The 19,864-nt window shown below is 34.7% G+C and overlaps 1 protein-coding gene across 1 annotated transcript in view; it reads left to right on the forward strand.

Moving 5' to 3' along the window:
• Mtmr6 (Myotubularin related protein 6) overlaps nt 1-19,497 on the forward strand; it is a 22,151-nt gene extending 2,654 nt beyond the window's left edge. The window contains exons 2-15 of the mRNA XM_089237679.1: nt 468-584; nt 4,044-4,206; nt 4,415-4,572; nt 6,351-6,476; nt 7,573-7,707; nt 7,819-7,951; nt 9,423-9,532; nt 9,644-9,766; nt 10,865-11,115; nt 11,230-11,355; nt 11,596-11,722; nt 15,670-15,862; nt 17,368-17,507; nt 18,728-19,497. Coding sequence (XP_089093805.1) covers nt 468-584; nt 4,044-4,206; nt 4,415-4,572; nt 6,351-6,476; nt 7,573-7,707; nt 7,819-7,951; nt 9,423-9,532; nt 9,644-9,766; nt 10,865-11,115; nt 11,230-11,355; nt 11,596-11,722; nt 15,670-15,862; nt 17,368-17,507; nt 18,728-18,874 — 2,049 coding nt within the window. The 3' untranslated portion in view covers nt 18,875-19,497. The remainder of the gene's footprint in view (nt 1-467; nt 585-4,043; nt 4,207-4,414; nt 4,573-6,350; nt 6,477-7,572; nt 7,708-7,818; nt 7,952-9,422; nt 9,533-9,643; nt 9,767-10,864; nt 11,116-11,229; nt 11,356-11,595; nt 11,723-15,669; nt 15,863-17,367; nt 17,508-18,727) is intronic.
• Nucleotides 19,498-19,864: the final 367 nt, after the last annotated feature.

Raw genomic sequence — 19,864 nt, forward strand, 5'->3', positions numbered from 1 at the left:
CATGATTTTCCGTTGAAGACAGGTTTCCTCTTAATACAGATTCCATTGTAAACAGGTTTTACTGTAATTAAAAAGAATTAATGTAATGAAAGGAAGTTATTTGAAATGAATATAAATTCAAATTTAAAATGAAAGAAATAAATTCAGAGTAAATACGTTTTCAATGTAATTTGAAGAACCTGTTCAAAAAACCGAGGATACCGCAGTATGATTTGAAAATGGACTTGGCCCATGGACTTGGAAAGTTTTAGTTGGCCAGCAATATGTCTTAAAGGTTTAAGACTCCTGACATGAACAAAATGCTAAATTTACTCTCGTAATGCAAATCATGGCTTGTTTGTCAATGAAATTTTTGCTTGCATATCAAAACACTTACAAACCAAGTCACTCATTTGCCGAAGTTCTACTGTACTTTGAAAACTGCAAAAAATATACTTTCATTATAAAAGCTGTTTTTATTTCTTTAGGTTGAGAATGTGCGCATGTTGGATCGTTTTAACACAAAGAAACCTTCAGTGGGGACTTTATATCTCACAGCTACCCATCTTATATTTGTTGATCCTGAGGGTAGGAAAGAAACATGGGCAAGTATAGTTTTGCAATTTACACAATGATTTTAACAATGCCACGTGTTTCAGGTATCCCTTGCCAGATTAACATCAAGGGCACAGACATTAATCTTTTTACATTTAATTATCTTAACCAGGGTTGGCAAGTTTTTGCCATAGTAGAAAAAACTACATTAAAAACCACGGATAAAACCGCCCTAGCAAAAGTAGTTTTTGCCAGTGGCAAAAATTAAAAGAATTCAAAATTTGAACTTTTAGTTCCATGAAGTAAGCTCTGAAAAGCTTAACTAACTTCACAAAGGCGAAATATTTAAAGCTATTTTTTTTTACCTCTCCAATCAGATGTTTTCCTTTCAATTGGACAAAAAGGTTAGAGATAAATATAAATAAAAACCATTTTGGCCAAGCAAGTTGCTTGTGCATGTTCTGAAAAACACCAGGGTTTAAGCTATGGTCACATTTTTTGCAAAATGCGAAAGAAAATCATAGAATGCGAAAGAAGTAGTAACCACTTTCGCAAAAATACGTACAGGAGGTACGAAACGAGTAGACATCCAACCATCAATCATTACATTAGCGTTGTAGCATTTTGCTAAAGTTTTTTGCCCATTTTTGCTTCTTTGGGAAAGGAATTTTTTATTCAGCTTAAACCCTGTATAATACATGTCTTTTCTTAATGAAACCCAACAATATGAATCAATATGAGTTGTATCACAGAAGTGAGAGTATAGAAAATTTCTTTCCCTTTCATTAGTTTTGGTGAGTCAGGTTAGGGTAAAGTTAGTGCCACAATGTTACATGCCAAAGTATTTGATAGGTAAAAGTGAGCTAGGAGTGGTAGTATGTAAATAGATCGCCATCATTGACTAAGCTCACAGTGTTTTAATTTTCAATCTTTGTTAAGTTTTTGTAAATTTTTTTTTTGTTTGGCGTATCTCAAATTAGACGCAAATATTACAATAGCTTGCTATTTCAACACTAGTATAAAAAGAGAAGGAAAAATGTGGGATATTTGACCGTGTGCATGGCACTAAAGCTATTACAGCCAGGATGAAAGAATGTAAAAGCCTTGCATTACGCAATCAAAAACCTTGCATTCTGGTTTTTTTTGCAGTATTGTAATCTTTACCCTATTGCTCAAGTTAATACTCGTATTAATTTCAAATTCAAATTTTGGTTGTAACCAAAATTTGAATTTGCCTCTTCATATAAGAACTGCTCAACAAACTTTGAATATACCACGTTCATTTTGGCATAAAATCCAGAAAATATCTTTCCTTAAATATTGGGCTGAGAAAAAGGCTTCTATCTTAACCGTCCCACCTAGGGGTCATTTGCTGAAGTTAAGAGAGGCTACTAATGCTTATAATTCAGCTCCTCACACCACAGTGCTTCAAATAAGGAAGCCAGAGACATGTCTAAAGTGGTGTAGATGGTAACATGCTTGCCTGGTTCACAGGAGGGCATGGGTTTGAGTCCCGGTGAAGACCAGATGGCTTTACTTTCCAAGTTTACCTCGACATAAAATACAATTGATCCCACTTATAACGTTCCCACCTATAACATTTTCCCGATTAGTACGATTTATTTTCATGGTCTCAACACTAACTCATTCTCATTAAGATTTTACAGTGTTTTCCTGCTTATAACATTTTTCATGAAAGTTTTTAAAAAAATGTTACATGAAGGATCCACTGTATCGGTCTCCTTGGAACTTTAAATATGTTTACGCACTAAAAGACAACTGAAAATGAAAAGCCAAGAGTTTTTTTTTGGTATGTCGCATTTTCCCATTATTGTTGTTAAGGGAAATGATCTTGTTAAAAATCATGCTTAATCAGTTTGGCTCGAAATACATACCACTTGAATCAAAAGCTCCCACAATTAATACTATTAATATTATTGATTGACTTCAATCATATAAATAGAAATATGGAAAAAATAAATTGTGGAAAACTCTATCCATCAAAATTGTGTAGATTTAATGATTGATAATTACACAACATCCATAATGTAAAATAGTTTTCAATTATGTATATATTTTTTCATTTTTGCTATTTTTCCCATTTTTACCTGGTTTTTAAATTTTTTGCCATAAAAACCCACCCCTGATCTTAACCCTTAAAACTGCACAAAGAATCGGAAACACTCTTTTTTTGCTCAAGAAAAAAAAAATCCCCCTTCCCTGTATCATTCGAAATAACAAGAAAGATATTCAGCAAACTACTATGCTCATCTATTTACAATAGAAGTAGGGTTTAAGGGTCAATGGGAGTAAGGGTAAAGTTCGGAACCCTAGTGGCACCAGCATATTTACAGTCTACTTGAAATAAATGCCTATTTGGAATATATAGCCAAAAAAAAATGATTTAATTAATGATCCCTCAAATATAGGGAGATAAGTTGCCATCGCAAATCATGGTGCATTAAAATGAACTATACCAAAAAAAAACTTTAATTATGACAAATGTGAGATACATATATGTCATATATATATATACGATGTTTGTATGACAGTACTTTCTTTTTTAATAAGTTGGCAAAATAATTTTAATCCCTCTTTCCTGTAGAGATATATGATGATCACAAAAAATTCAAGTAGGCTTCATTAAAAATAAAGGAAAAAACATGTTTTTATTTAAAAAATCCCCAGTTTTCCCTTTTTATTTGTATGGAGTGTTTTTTCTGGTGTGAAATGTTTATCACGTAATAAACTACAGGTTTTTTTTTTAAGTCTGGAAATCGCCATATAAGATATAATGAAATAATCTCGCATGTTTTTAGAAGAAAAGTTACTTGTGTCTCGCACTGATTATTCCATTATGTAATTTTTTTCCATGTTGGAAATTTATTTCTAGATGTCAGAAGGACACTTAAAAATAGTAGAGATCATTTTCACAATAAAATTTTAAATGTGTTTTAAGCTGAAAAGAAAAGAGGAATTATAGAGATACTGCAAACTTGTATAAATGATAGGTATTCTGTTTGAAAATGACAACAGAACAGAACTGAGTGTAACGGAACACCTTGTTACACTCAGGTGCTGCTGTGTGGACAACTTGAATGAAGTCATCAGTTATATCATGCTTTTAGTATACTGTTTTCCCCCCACCCCTCTTGACATATGCAATATAGCCTAATGAGATGTTACTCTAATTTGAACCTATGATCATTATTTTCAAACTATTGCTCTGGGCAATTCACTGTAAATTATATTATTTTCTTTATCAGTTGATAAATATCAGCAACATCTTTAGCCATCGTGGCGTTTGTGTAAGATGTTCTGCTTATCTGCATTGAGTGACTAATGAAGCATAATTGTACTTACTTCACTTCATATCTTTTATTTATTGAGGTTTTGATATTGATTTTACAATATTCAATGTATTGTGTATTGAAATTTATATGCAAATATATATTTGACTTTCTAGTCCTATGTGTTTATACTTTTTTTTTTCATTTTTCTACCGAAAGGTTTTGCATATGCACATAGCTACGGTCATAAAGTTGCCTATTTCCACATCTGGTTCTCCCCTGCACATACGGTGCAAGAATTTCCTTTGTGTTACTTTTGTCATTCCAAAAGAACGAGATAGTCACGATATATACACATCGCTATTGAAGCTATCTCAACCAAGTGAGTAGATTGATTTTAGTTAATATCTTTCTCAAGCCATTTTGTTTTAAAATATATTTACATTAATAGCAGTTGCATTTCATTTGTTTGTTTTTTTGCCTTGAAATGTACAGTATTTGCACAAGAAATTGTAATATAATCTTTCGCTTGTAATTTCCTGTGGAATAAATTTTTCTTTTTTTTAATCATATTTTTTTTTATCACACAGTGCATATAGAAGACCTTTATTGCTTCAGCTATACTGCATCCAATGAAGATCTTCCGAAGCAGCTTGGATGGAATAAGTTTGACCTGCAGTCTGAGTATGCAAGAATGGGCGTGCCATGTGATCAGTGGGTGTCTACATCCATTAACAGTAATTATGAGGTAAACTGCTGCTTGATTATTACCAATGGCAGAGCTTTATTATGAGATGGATACACTTTTTCTACTGAAAACCTTTTTTTTTTAAAAAAAAAACTCCAATCTCCTATATATATATATCAGCGTTTCTAAATGTACAGTTCATGGACTGGAGGGGGGGGGGGTCTTTGAAAAGGGGATAGGTGATCCTCAGACAGTCTTGAAAATATAATATTAATAAATAAATGCAAATTTGTCAAATATATACCACAAATATTGATATTTATATAGGTTCAAATAAAAAATTAGACCAGGGTTTGGCAAACACCAGGCCATCGTAGTGACTAGAAAATCAATATTGAAGCCTAAAATTTTCTATATTATATTGGAAAACTGATGTCTAAGGATGACACAAAATTTTCTCATTTCATAACGGTGTGTATGTCTTAAATTATTTTTGGGTTTGTCATTCCCTGAATTAATCCCATATTTTGTATTTTAGTGGTCCACTGAGGTGTGTTCAGTTATTTTACTAGTCCTCTGGTTCAGAAAGGATGAGAAATGCTCTATCCTATGTATGCCGATCAAAAAATTTTCATCTCTCTGTCTTGAAGTATTTTTTTCTCTGTTTGAAAGGCCAAACCACAATGATAGTAAAACCCCAAAAGTAAACACCCCGATTCTTTTTCTTTCACATAAATCTGGCTTTCTTCCGGAGTCGGAAGAAATTGAGGTGAAAGGAAATTTATGATTGACTTACTACCCATCATCATGATGGGTATTCTTACTCATAGGTGTATGAAACAATAGGAAGTAGAGGAGCATAAAATCATATTGAGGTTAAGGTAAAAGTTGAAGGGGCTGGGGCACATACACAGGTCGAGAATTTTGATTAGAATTCCTGCAGGCAAAAGAATTCATAGCCACATTCTTTTTGTAGTTATGAGTAAATGCTGTTTAGAGAGAGATAGATGGCTTTTTCTCAGCGCGAGATATCAAGGAAACAGTTATTTTCCGGATATTATGCTGAGTTGAACTCTAAACCATCCCACCCGGGGGGCCATTTCCTGAAGTTAAGAGGGGCTACTAATGCCTCTACTTCAGTGCCTCACGCCACAGTGCGTGAAATAAGGAAGGCAGGGTCATGTCTCCAGTGGTGTAGATTGTAGCATGCTTGCCCGGTATGCAAGAGGGCCTGAGTTTCGGCTGAGACACGATGACTTTTCTTTCCGAGTTCACCTCAGCATAATATCCGGAAAATAACTGCTTCCTTGATAAATGCTGTTTGTTTGTTGGTCAAGTTTTCATATCAAAAAATGGTTGAGAAACCAAAATGTAATTTATAATAGAAAAAAATACCCCAATGTTTTTTAATATAAAATTCTATCATGAATAGCAGTGAAGTTGCAGCTAACTTCAGAATTCCCTGCAGTACCCTTGGCTTTTAGTTATAATCAGAAGCAGTGAAACCATCTGGAAACGAAAGTATGAAAACAACAAGAGAGATATAAAAGTAAGGGAAACTACTTATCCTGATATTGGTGGCTGCATTCAACAATGCACAAGGAAATATTTTGTACAATGATTTTTCCAAATCCAGGGCAGATTTTGAGTAATAGCAAACTATAATATGTATTGCACGACTCTGAGATGTCTGAATGACTCCTGGCAATGAAAAAAAGAATTTATCTTTGAAATGTTTACTCTATTTTTTCTTTGAAAAAGTGTCTTATTTATATAACTTTTTCCCCTTTCAAAATTGATTTATATATGTATTAACAAATGCTCATTATAATTCACAGATCTGTGATACTTATCCAAAATATCTGTATGTCCCAGCATCAGTGTCTACTCCGATTTTGGTTGGTAGCAGTCGATTCCGTAGCAGAGGAAGATTTCCTGTGCTTTCCTACCTCCATAAAAACATGGTAATGTTGAACAATGTTCAATTTTCATACAATATAAGTATATTGATTTGTTGTTAGTCCAAAGTTGTGCAATGGACCTGCAGCATATTTTAAATTTTAGTCAAAGTATAATATAAATTCTTTTCAGATTAACAACACTACACAATTCAAAGACAATAACATGCTTTTATGAAAACATTTTTACTTTTGAATTCAATGGAAGAAATTTTATGTCATTGACATTCTAACAGGCATCCAAAATATTATGTTAAACCGAACAATGTTAAATTACTCTTGTCTCGCTCATCTCAAAAATACTCTTTAGCAAAGAAACTAAGCACTTTGAAGAAATTTACTCTATTGAACTTATATACGTGTAAAGTTCATACACAGGTAGTGAAAATTTCATTCTGCAGGATGATGGAAAATGATGCTGTTAAAACAATTTGGGCCTGTCTACAATCATTCGATCCTGCCTTGTATTCATGCACCTTGGCTTCTCGAGGCCTTTGTTCTGCCTTGTGTATTGCCAGTAACTATGCTACCAGCTTCTTTGTACAGCAGGGTCAGTACGGTGTAGGTGGTAGCCTATTGCTTGGTATGACCAACCAACTTCCTACATCCCAACTATGTGACCATGTTTGGAGGCATCCAATATATGATAAGGTCCTTGACAATGGCGTCACTGCATGATTGTTGTGTCTGAAGGAAAATGCAATGCCAAAAAGAGAAAAAGTTAAACATTGATTAAACAAATAGGATCGCCCTCACCACCATGCCTTTGTTTTGTGGAACGAGGGGGGGGGGGTTTCCAACTACATAACCGCACAAACAAAAAAGGGCAAGAAACTCGCTCTTAACTAGCACATTTGCATTCTCAAAAATTCATGTTCATTCCTCAAATGCCTTGAGTGAGTGTTGTGTGATTAGCTCCATCATTCAACACATCTCTGGTCTTTGTCTATGCAAAAACTTATTTGATTTGCTTTGTACGTATGACTGAGTGACTTTTTTTAATTGAAATGCATTTATAAGTTTCCCGAATATGTATTCTGTAGTGTTGCGTCAGTCATTTGTAAAATATGCAACTATTTTTTTTTTCTTTTGTATCTTTTAGGCTTGTATATGCCGTTGCAGTCAGCCTCTGTCAGGATTCAGTGCTCGTTGTGTTGAAGATGAGCAGCTCTTAAATTGTATCTTGAGAACTAGTCCAAATTCTAAATTCATGTATGTCGTTGATACAAGACCAAGGGTGCGTAAAAAATGTAACAGAAATTTGCAAAGATTCGGCAATACTTCAGGATTTATTTTTATTTTTTTTTGTTCTTACCACTGTATATTTATGTATTAATCTTTATTTTAGATCAATGCCATGGCAAACAGAGCTGCTGGAAAAGGTTACGAGAATGAAAATTTCTATGAAAATATAAAGTTTCAATTCTTCGGTATAGAAAATATTCATGTCATGAGGCTAAGTCTTCAAAAACTTATAGACAGTAAGTTTTAGCTTTTCAATTAGATGATTGAGAAATTGATACTAGTTTTAATTAATAATATCTGGACAATTTTGACTGAGATAATGCAGGGTATGAAAAAATAAAAAAAAATCTGATTTTTATCAGATTAAAAATTGTTTAATTTTGATTTAAATCTGATTTTTTTTTATTTTTATTAACTGAATGGTTAATAATGACCTGTAACACATTCTGTTTTCTCAACACATGTCAAACAGTAGACTCAGGAAGCTGCCGTGCAGTCATATGAGCAGCAGTCTACTTTTGGAGACAGAGTAGTGGTCAACCAAAGTTGATTTTCTGCAGTTTTCCAACTTTGAGGGGCAAATGATAACCAGTCTCCCATTTAGTAGTTTAATAATTTCTCTGCAGGGAGCAGGTAGACCCACAGCATGATACTTACATAGCATGAAAATTCAAACATTTATCATCTTAACTTCAAAATATGGAAGACAGATGGATGACAAAAACACCAGAAAAAACATGAAAAAACACAACCCTGACAACACAAACACACTGCATTAGAGAGGCTCAGGAATACTTTAAACAGTGATTACAAGCTAAAACCATGTAGTGCCCGAGTGGCACAGTGGTAAGATGCTCGTCTCAGTACCTTCATTGGCTTCCCACTATGAAGGTTACCATCAAGGTTCACGGGTTCGAGTCAGGGAATAGACCTTCAGAAACAAGTTCTCTACCTACCGAGCTTGAGGGCAATCACTGATGGATGGAACCTTCATTTCCCACCCAACTCCACTGGTTGGAAATTGCTGTATGGCAATATATAACTAGAGTTGTTGTGTGGTAAAGTAGCTAAAACTATATAAACAAAAGATTAAAGAAAGAGTTCTGCTAACTAGATGCCATTTCACTTCACCAAAAGAGCTTCATAAACAACATACTAGCTTTCATAATCTGAAACTTACATTTTTCCTTTGTGCTCATGGATTGCTTATCGCTCTGTTTTTAATTTTAAGAAGTATATAATTTTAAAATTGTATATTAACTACAAAAATTGCATCTGGACCAAAGAGTATTATCGTTGTATAGGATTTTCACTGCAATTACTCTTTTTATTTAGTGATTTCAATGAAATTTTGAAATTTAATTAAAAAAAAAATAAATAAATAAATTTATTCTTTTGAAATATTCCACTAATTTCTGCGGTTATAATCAATGTTTACTATTCACATTTTGTTGTTGACTCAGTTCTTATATTTTGAATCATGTCATTATCTTTGCATCCTCACTGTTGCAAAAGCTCTGTTTATAAATGGAATGTTTAAAACATCCACCATTTCAATTATATGAAATTGGCAAAGAAAATTTCAGAACAATATTTTTTCCTGTGAAATGTCTTGTGTATTTACTAGATGCCATTGCAAAATAAATTTTTTTTCATATCAAAACTAAATTCTCTTTAATTGTCTTTTTTTTTTTTTTTTTTAAATAGCCTGTGAATTGAAGGTGCCTTCCATGAGTGCTTTTCTTGGTGGCTTAGAATCCAGTGGATGGTTGCGGCACATCAAGGCAATTATGGAGACGGCTCACTTTATAGCCAAGGTGTGATTAGTTTAAAATTTTGAACTTATGGTATTAACAGATTATTTGTGTATAAATTCAGGTTTTGAGTGCCTGAAATGGTGGCCATATAAAACAAATTTATGGTTTCAGGCTCTTGAAGATGGCGTAAGTGTTCTAGTTCATTGTTCAGATGGCTGGGACAGGACTGCTCAAACATGTTCTCTGGCTGCCTTGCTGCAAGATCCTTATTATAGGACTATCACTGGTTTCCAGGTGATGTATATTTCTATCAGTAATAAACATCCAAACATTGCCATTTTTTACATTATTTCACAGCTGCCAAGTCTCCCCGATTTTCTGGCAATGCTCCAAAATTAATTCTTCATCTCTTGGACTCCCAAAAAATTCTTATCTCTTGAATTTGACTCTTATTGCAAAAAAAGTAAAAAACCCTACTTTTAAGGAAAACATTATTCCTATAGAGCAGTGTTTCTTATAACCTTTTTCAGTCTATGGCCCCCCTACCATCATCCAAGAGTGAGATCTGTTCTACTTATCGAATTGAATGTAGTCAAAACTAAATTAATTGAATGAACAAAAATTTTATAAGTAAGAGATCAATTTTTGGAACCCATAACCATGCACGGATCCAGAAGGTGGGTGGTCCCAAGACATGCCCACATGGGGCTGAGGGCTAATATGGGGCCCTGGTTCTATGGACAGCTCTGTTGTTTTCTGAAAATAATCTGTTCCCCCACCATGTTTCACTTGAAAGCTTTATTTCTTCCAGCTCTCTGTTGCACCTTCACCACTTGTGGCTCTTCTTTCATCTCATTTTCACCCGTTTTCCCCTTTAGGATATCCCAGGACCTCAAGGGGGGGGGGGGCGTATGACCTCAAGTTGAGAACCACTGCTATAGAGTTAGTTTACTTGAAAAAAGGACTTGCTGTTGTTGTCCTGTGTGTCGAATCATATGTGTGTCCATGCATCCTGTTTAGTCTGTATATCCTGTTTTTGGTCGCGGTGGTTTTTTGTGTTAGTGTGATTTGGCTTGAGTTTAATGGCAGGTACAGTAATTTAACCTAGTGTTTGGCTACTGTTAGCGACTTCACACTAATTATTGATGATTGGCATAATGCCACTTTTTCTGTAAGAGGCCAAATCCCTACTTTGTTTTTTAAAAATAATTTTGATACTTTTTTATATGAAATTTGTATCCATGTGAAGATCTCCCTAAATCTCATTCTTCAAAGTTATGTTATTCTGTCACTATTAGGCAAATTTTATAGTGATATGTTATTTTACAATGATATTTTATTTTACAATGATATTTTATTTTACATACATGCTTTTTATTTTTTCCATGGCAGGCCCTCATTGAGAAAGAGTGGCTGAGCTTTGGTCATAAGTTCACGGATCGTTGCGGTCATGTTCAGGGTGATCCTAAAGAAATGGCACCTGTCTTCACACAGTTCATAGATGCTGTCTGGCAGCTGACTGAACAGTTTCCCTGCACCTTTCAGTTTAATGAAAGGTTTTTACTTACTGTACATGACCATGTTTATTCTTGTCAATATGGTACCTTCATTGGTAACTGTGAGAAAGATCGTGTTGATTTAAGGTATGTTCAAATTTCTTTTTTTTCCCCTCAAAATTCTATCAGAAAAACCTGTTTTTTATTCATTTGCAAGATATACGGTTTGATTATTTATTTCGATGATTTCTCCTCATAAAGGCTGAATGAACGTACTTATTCATTATGGGGTTATCTTCATAATCACTTGTCAGAGTTCTTGAACCCTTTATATAAGCGGGATAAGGAGGAACCTATCAAGCCTAATCTATCTTCACAAGCATACAGGTATGTCGTTAATTTATGCGAAATATTTGTAATTTTGCATGCATGCTACTCCACTCGAAAAAATAAGTTGTTCTGAAATGGTTGTTTGCTTAGAAAAAATAAATAATATATGCATGTATAAGATTGTTGCGTTCTGACGATGCTGTATAACTTTCTGAGATCTATGAACATCTTCCTGTGTGGGAATTATAAGCCAATGTTATCAACTCATAACGGTGCATTTATTATTTTTCTAAAAAGGTTTTGGAGAGGCATGTATAACCGCTTCGAAAATGGTGTTCATCCTCATGAGTCACTTGGTGATATGCTTGTGGCGGCGAAAGACCATATCTACAGTATGGAAGATCACATCTTACTGCTCGAAAAAGTGAGTCAAAACTTACTACAATAATGACTTGGTGCATCAAATGCACAAAGTGCGTTGAAAATATTTTAGGAGAAACTGGGAGCTGCATTCAAGACTGTGTTTTTCCTTAAACAAATTTCTTAAGAGAGAAAAAAAATATTATTCTCCAGCAAAATACTGTATGCCACGAGTAGAGCTAGGATTTTCCTGATTTTGTTGCTATGATTACACTACTACAGACCTGCCAACTCTACAGATTTCATCCAATGATGCTGGATTTTTTTAATGTTTACAGGGTTTCTGGATTTTAATTACATATTGTTGGGTTTGATGAAGAGAGAAAAATCGTAGAAAAATGAAAAAATCAAATTATTTTTTGGGTTTAAATAATCAAAATTCCTATCAAATAATCAAAATATTCGGGTATATAAATCTTTGAATGCGGTTTTTTTAAACGGGAATAATCAAAATTTACACTGATTGCAATACCAGAATAAGGGGCACTTGCGATAACGTCATACAGTGCATCTCAGATGTCGGCTGAGCTCCAGGGTACCTTCATGGTGATATTTTTCCAGATGGTAATGAAATTTTGAAGTGTGTTCAAAGCCGTTCAAACCTGTGAACATAAACAACACAAACCTGTGAGCGTAAACAACAGACTTTGGAAGCTTTCCTTGTATGCTCAGCCAATAGCCCTGCATAAGTCAATCGGAATCTTTTTTTTTTTGTATGATGTTTTGAGTATATAATGGCTGGTTGAAAATATCGGTGTTTTCAAGAAATGTTTCATGGCAGGATTATCCTTGTATAATCTTCATTTTTTAAAAAGCACATTTTTTTATGAAAAAATATTTATCTATATATATAAAATTGATTTTCTGTCTCTCTGTGTGTCTTCTCTATACAAATATACAATTTTAGATCGATCGTCGCCAAATTTTGCATATATACCAAATGGGACCTGACTTGAACGATAGGCTACTTTAAAATTTCGTCAGCCCAGGGCAAATGCCCCAAACGGGCAAAAAACTGTCCAGCAACAATGGTTTTTGGGCCTCAACAATCACTTTCCGAACGTTTACTTTGGTTACCGTGGTTCCCTAGCAATGCGTTTCAGACGTGTATATGCCTTTACAACGGTTTGTCACTTCTTTAATCCTGTTAGTATATGTATAATAGTTTATGCCTTTATAATGATTTGCCGCATTTTCAATATACTCTCATTAATGAGGCTTTTTGAATAGACATCATAATCATCATCAGCATCGCTTTGAGAGTCAGGAAAAGGGTGATCCTCATAGAAATCAGTGCTAAAATTGTCGATTTTACTGTAGAAATGCGGAAATTAGTGGGATTTTCCACCCCATCAATAATTTTAAAAATTGTATTGAATTCTTGATTTTTGAAATATTCAGTTCGCTTAGAGATATACGAAGCCCAGGGGATTAAATATGAAGAAATTAGCCAAACCTATACTTTTGAGTTGGATATTCGAGCAATATCATTGATTTCATTTATATCTTCTCAAGTATGAAAATTAATGTCTCCTTATTGTCTCTTTTGATATTTATTTGCATAAATTCATGTGGGTTAAGATATTTTAAAATTAGTTATGAGCCTGTGAAAAGTGCATCGAAAAAATTCCACAGCTTTAACTAAGGATTTTTGGAAGCTGGAACAGACAGATGGATAACTTGAAGTTCAGGGGGGGATCGAAATACCTAGAGCTCCTTAAAAAAAGAAAAATATATATTTATTTCTACGTTTCTGTGTAAATCTATATTTGTTTATTTCATGAATTGCTCAGGTCGCCATATTAGTTAACTTGGACACGGTTTGTATGTCCCTCAAGAAAAAGAGAGGGAGATATCGCGTGATCCAAAAAAGCCTCATTGAAGAAAACCCGGGCAGCGCCGGGTATTATAGCTAGTCACTTATAAGAGTAATTGAAATTTCACGTGAAGATGAGGTCTACAATATTATCCAGTCTGAATTTTGCCATCTACAGCATGAGAAATTCCAGATGAAATTCTCGAAGAAGAACGAGCTGACATTCAATGGAAATTGATAGGCGAACTCGAAAGTAATGATAGTGCATTAAAATACAAGAGAGTGTTGAGCTTGATGCTGCTTGTCCTAACAATAGCTCACAGCAATGCGCTCAATGTGAGAGAATATTTAGTTATGTAACAAAGACACATTCAATTTAGGTCAACCATGGCAAAAGAAACGTTAGAAAATCTATTGATAGTCAAATCTAACCAACAAGCACCATGTTTTGAACAAAAGTTTGACAATGATTTTTCGAGGAGGATCTTCCACAACAAATGCAATGCATAAAAATTAGTCCCATATAGCTTGTGTATAGTTTTGTTTTTGCGTTAGTTATTAAAGTGTAGATTTTTCATTTTTATTTTTTTAATATGATTGTGATGGAGCATCAAAATTAACATGAAAGATAAAATAATCTAATTATATTTAATGTCAAAGTTCTAGAATAAATATTTTATACCCATGAATATTTCAAACATGCAATTTACTGCAATAAGTTGCACATTGGCATTTCGCTACTTTGGGAACAAAAAATGTCCTGTAATAAGTAAATTTTATTCTCCCCTTAATGAAATCTTGAGAAAAGCATGATTTTCCGAGAAAATGCAGTCTGTTACCTTATAAAAATGTACCCATATTTTGCTAATTTTACATTTAATTCTTTATTTTGGCTTTTACTCTGTGGATTATGCACAGGAAGTTATAGTATGCTTGCAGAATTTGTGCAGACTTTTGCATTCTCAAAGTTGGCAGGTCTGCTACTACTTTACCACACACTAACTCTGCCATATCACTATACTGCAATTTACTGCTGTCAACAAGTTAGGTTGGAAATGAAACTACAATCTATCAGTGGTCACTTCAAACTCATTAGGAAAGATATCTTGTTATCTATATTCTTCTCCCAGTTCAAACCTGGAACGTGACACAACTTTCATGGTGGTAGACGAGCATCTTACTACCACACCACTCAGGTGCGATGATTGCACTGCTCGACACAGATTTTATATTCCAGTGATTTTAAGGTAAGCACATAATTCTGCAAAACTAACACCAGTTTTAGAATCGTCAGCCAAGATGTACCCTAAAACGGTTAAAACTTCTTTGGCAAATTGAAAAAATAAATGTTCTTGGTTGAGCAGTGTTTTATTGGTATTTTTCTTTGAGCAGAATTTGTGTACTATGGTCTATTTTTCAAGTAAGAAAATTTGTTTACTCATGGTACCTCTGTAACTCATAGCTGCCAAGTCTCCCGAATTTTAGCTTCATTTCTCGACCTCCCAAAAAGTTCTTAAATCTCCCGAATTTTTACCAAAAATCACAAAACATACCTAATTGTTCCTAAAAATTTTCTACTTCATTTAAAAAGAATCCCCACTTCTGAAAGCAATCCCTAAGGAATTTCTTGTGGGACAAAAAATCTATGCAATAGAATGTTTGATCACGTCGTTTCTGATTGAACACAATTTTTTTTTTCAGATCAGCATTGAAGTTTTGGTCTCCAATTTCACTTGTTTTTTTGCGTAGGGTTTAACTTCCATGCAGGGCCACAACTAGATGCTTTGTCACCCGGGACAAGTGTTCACATTTTGGCGCTCCTTTGTAATGTTGAAGGAGAGGTTTGAGAACAAAATTTGCGCCTCCTCTGGTCCAGTGCCTGCAGCATGAGACCTACCTGCTTCCCCCCCCCCCCCAGTTGCGGTCTTGTTTCCATGTGTGTAAAATCCCTATTTTATTTGGAAAAATCCCTTTTGTATTTATTAGGGAGTGGTTTTAATATAAATTACAGGTCAGCGAGAAAATCTCCATAATTTTCATTTTCAAAAGTTGGTAGCTATGGTAACCCTTTATAGCAAATCAGATTGTTTTATTTTTTGTTCCTGTTGAAAAAAAAAATCCTTTCTGTTTTGCAGAGGATTGATCAAATGAACACGGCATTGGGACGTCCCAACACCCCTAGTAAAGATATAGATTCCGCTATGAGTGACAGTGGACTCGCAGATGAATTAGCATGTAAGCTGAAGATTAAGTGTGCTTCTGGTCAAGGCGATGTTGCAGATTCTGGATATGCAAATGGAAATTTTCACGATTCAACACCATCAGATGGTTAGAATTTTTTTCCCTGTTTGAAACAGTGTGTTTATTTATTTTATCATTGAAATATATTCAGCAGCGAAACATTTCAGTTGACAGAATTGAATTTTTGCATATTAGACCGGGATTACACTATAAAGTTTTATAAAAGTTTCTTCATAAAGTTTGAAAAATGCAAGCAATTAACCTATCGGTTACATTCAAGCAAATGTATTCAATAGGTTTATTGCTTTTTTCTTCAAGTTTTGTAAAAGATCTTTGATCAAACTTTTATAGTGTAATCCCAGCCTTAGAGAATTAACCTTGTTAAAATATTAATTTCCAAAAATTTAAGCGTTTTATAGGAAAATACCATGAGAGCATCATTGAAATGTACCACAAAGTACAAAAGTCTGGATAACCAAGTTGAGATGAATATAGTGTTCAGAAAAATTTGAGTGCTCTACCATTAAGGTGGGAAATGTCTGTCTTCTGTAGTTTAATGATAGAGCACTCGCCCAGACAGTGAAAGGTTTTTGGTTTGATTCCTTATAGAAAAATATGAATTTTTTTCCAAACTTCATCTTCATTTTTGCTTGGTTATCCAGGCTTTCGTGCTTCATATGAACAGCAGAGAGTGACATTGTGCGTTTCTCTTCACCCTGGAAATAGTTTGAAATGATGAATATATGTTCAGACCTGTCAACTCTCCAGATTTAGGCGGGAGACTCCAGATTTTTCATCCTTCCTCCTACTCTTCTGATTTGTTAAAATCTCTCCTGATTTTGGCTGAAAATTAAATTTTCCGCGAGCTTTCACGTTGTCGTGACGTCAATGACTGCCGTCGTCATTAGGGAAAACACTCATAGAGGACAGCTGTGTTCATTTCCATCGAGCAGCTGTAAAAAAAGTCTTGTTGACCGCATTTAAGCAATTGGAAAAAATGGGACTTTGTTTATAGCGTTTATCGGCAATCATTTATCAGGGGCATGACCTTGGTTGCTGAAATTCCTGTATAATTGTTATTGTATTCCATTAACAGCCTTGCTGTAAACACAATTTTTCTCGTCAGCAGCTTTGTATTTTGAAGTTTTTAAACAGAAGATATATTTAATAATATCTTCAGAAAGAAAATATAAGCTATATAAAGCTAAATATAAAGTTTTTAAGAGTTCATATATCCAAGATTATCAATCACTGATAGCATACACGAAAGAAAACACGTTTTATGAACAGTGTGTAGATGTGATTTCTCTATTCTGCATGGAAAGACTGACATGGAATTATATTCTGCTCAGGGTCAATGCAGAACCTGCCTTGGGGGGGGGGGGGGGGCAAGGAATGGAAATTTGTCTTAATTTATTAAAAAAAATTTTTTTGTGAACTTTTTTTATCGAGTCTATGAGTGCCAGGGTTACTGGTCGTTGTAATGGAATGGTCATTATGACGAACATTGACTGTATTCATATGATCAATGCTTATGTCATGTCAAAAATTTCTGACAGTTTTTCCCCTCCATTTCCCTTTTTTTAAAATAGATTCCCCTGATCACACTCTGGGTAAATCTGTTATCTCTCAGCTATTGGACGAGGTAGAATCAGTTGCTCTGGAGTGGAAGACATTCAGAAATGTCAGAGAATGCATCTGCTCAACACCATTCGATCATTCCAGTCGGAAGGTAAGGTTCTATCTGTAATGTTTGATAATGTATCGAAAATTTTGTATATACACTCCAATTTGCATAGAAAACACAATTTAATGATGAATGACAGTAGTGTCAGGCATGTCGCACAGGCCTTGGAATACTGGAATATAGGCCACGTTCAACTGTTTATAAGATCATGCAGAATATTCTCCGATATTATCCGTACAAACTTTCACTTGTGCAGCGGTTGCGTCCACATGCTTATGACGCTCGACTCCGGTTCTCACTGCAGTTTCTAGCTCACATTGAGGTTGATTCAGAATGGCCTTGGAATATCCTCTGGACATACGAAGTGCATTTTTACTTGAATGGTGCAGTCAATACGCTCACAACTGCCGAATTCGGGAACCAGAAAATCCGCTTGTTATCTTAGATGTTCTGTTGCATTCACCAAAAGTGATGGTATGATGTGGATTTACTGCATCATTTATTCTCGGCCCCTACTTCTACGAAGAGTTACGTTCTACAGGTTCAGTGACATGTTTGTTCACTGGGAAGCGATATGCATTGCTGTTACGAAATGAAATTGTTCCAGCTCTGCAAGGACGTCACTGTCTGGCAGACAAAATCTTTATGTAAGACCAGGTTCCTCCACACATTGCAGTGTGTGTGTTAAAAATGTTCTTAAAACATATTTTACAGAAGAATGTGTCATCAGCTGGCACTTCCCTAATCTATGGCCTCCCTGATCCCTGGACCTTAATCCATGTGATTTTTGGCTTTTAGGGGGGGGGGGGACATTTGAAATGTCTGGTAAGTTGTGTGACAATCCCAGAACTTTACCTGACCTTAAAGGCAGCATTTCGCGTCACCTGCTGAACATTTCCCTGCACACACTTTGGTCAGTTGTGGAACACACCATCTTGCGATTTCACATGGTATCTGAAAATGATGGCCATCATGTGGAACATGTTTTGTTGCAGTAACAATTGTTAAAATTGTAAACGTTTGTCTAAATGTGTCATTTCTTAATAAAACGCCCTCTAGTGGCAACATGTGTGCAACCAATTTTTACCCCCTGAAACAAATTCCCATCACTTTATGACTTCCTCCACAAAATTTCACAATTTTCTGACGACTGGTTTCACCTGTAGGCTACTTTAAAATAAGGTCTTTTAATTATGGAGGCCCTGTATTTCAATTTTGCTAGAAATGTGTAAATATTTCAGTTTTGGATATTTTCCTTTTTGCAGTTTCATTGTTGGAGTTGCGGAGATGTTTTCTGCGTTCGCTGTATCGATAAGAGAATACGTCTCCAAGGTCATTATCACAAGAGACCAGTTCCGGTTTGTCGTCACTGTTACAAACAGATCATGAGGACTAATTCAATAGATTCATAAAATTGTGGTAAATTTAACGACTGAGTTACAAGAGCATATGATATAGTTTTTGTTGAGTTTATATATGACTTACATATACACACACATATATATATATATATATATAGAAAACTAAGAGTTGTAAATATCAAAATCTATTGTTTACGGTGTCTAAATCTTGATTCGTTTGTGTGTGTTTTGCTGTTATGATTCTGAAATTCCGCTTGATGTTTACTATAGTTGCTGTTCCATTTATATGGAGATGAGTATGAACTGTTTTTTGAGTTTGAAAGCGAAGAATTCCCTCCATATATGTATGGGTTGCTAAAATTTTCATTGAAATTTTTAGTTACATTTTCTGAGTTTTTTTTAAACAAAGATTGGAAAATTATTTTCATTCAAGATCAAAATGCAAATACAGACGATAAACAGTTTTCTCGAACTATTGGTCCATCTTAATTGAAAGTTTCCCTTAGAAAAATCCAATGAAAAATTCAATTTTGAAAACACTGGTCGCTCGGCGAGGGGGGAAGCTCTCCTCATGACTGTTGAACAGCTGGAAAACGTTAACTATGGCTGCGAAAGCCATTGTTTATCATATGAAGATAGATCTTTGAGACAACTTCATAATATGTATGATGTAGAAAAAAAAAATTGTGTCTGTTATGTATACGGGGGGGGGGGGGGTGTTTATATACAGGGTTTTTATAATTAAACTCTGAGTATTCTGTAGTTAAATCTAACTTATTTCTGTTCTGCTACATCCAAACAACCAGAATGACATGAAGTTCAATGGAGAGGAGACTAATGATGATATGGCAAGGATTTAACAAAAAATTGTAGTTTCAAACATTACCAATGGGAAAAATGTGGCACTGTGAGGTAAAAAAAAGGGCTAAATATTCCAGTGGAACATCTTACGTTACGTTGTTCATCACTTTCACCTTCCTTGCAAGGGCATCTACAAATCACCTCTAACGTGACCGCCTTTGTAATTGTAATTGACCACTT

The sequence above is a fragment of the Pholcus phalangioides genome, unplaced genomic scaffold (assembly GCF_987345545.1).
Source record: "Pholcus phalangioides strain wild (caught in Gottingen) unplaced genomic scaffold, Ppha-v1.0 ptg000002l_1, whole genome shotgun sequence".
Lineage (NCBI taxonomy): Eukaryota > Metazoa > Arthropoda > Arachnida > Araneae > Pholcidae > Pholcus > Pholcus phalangioides.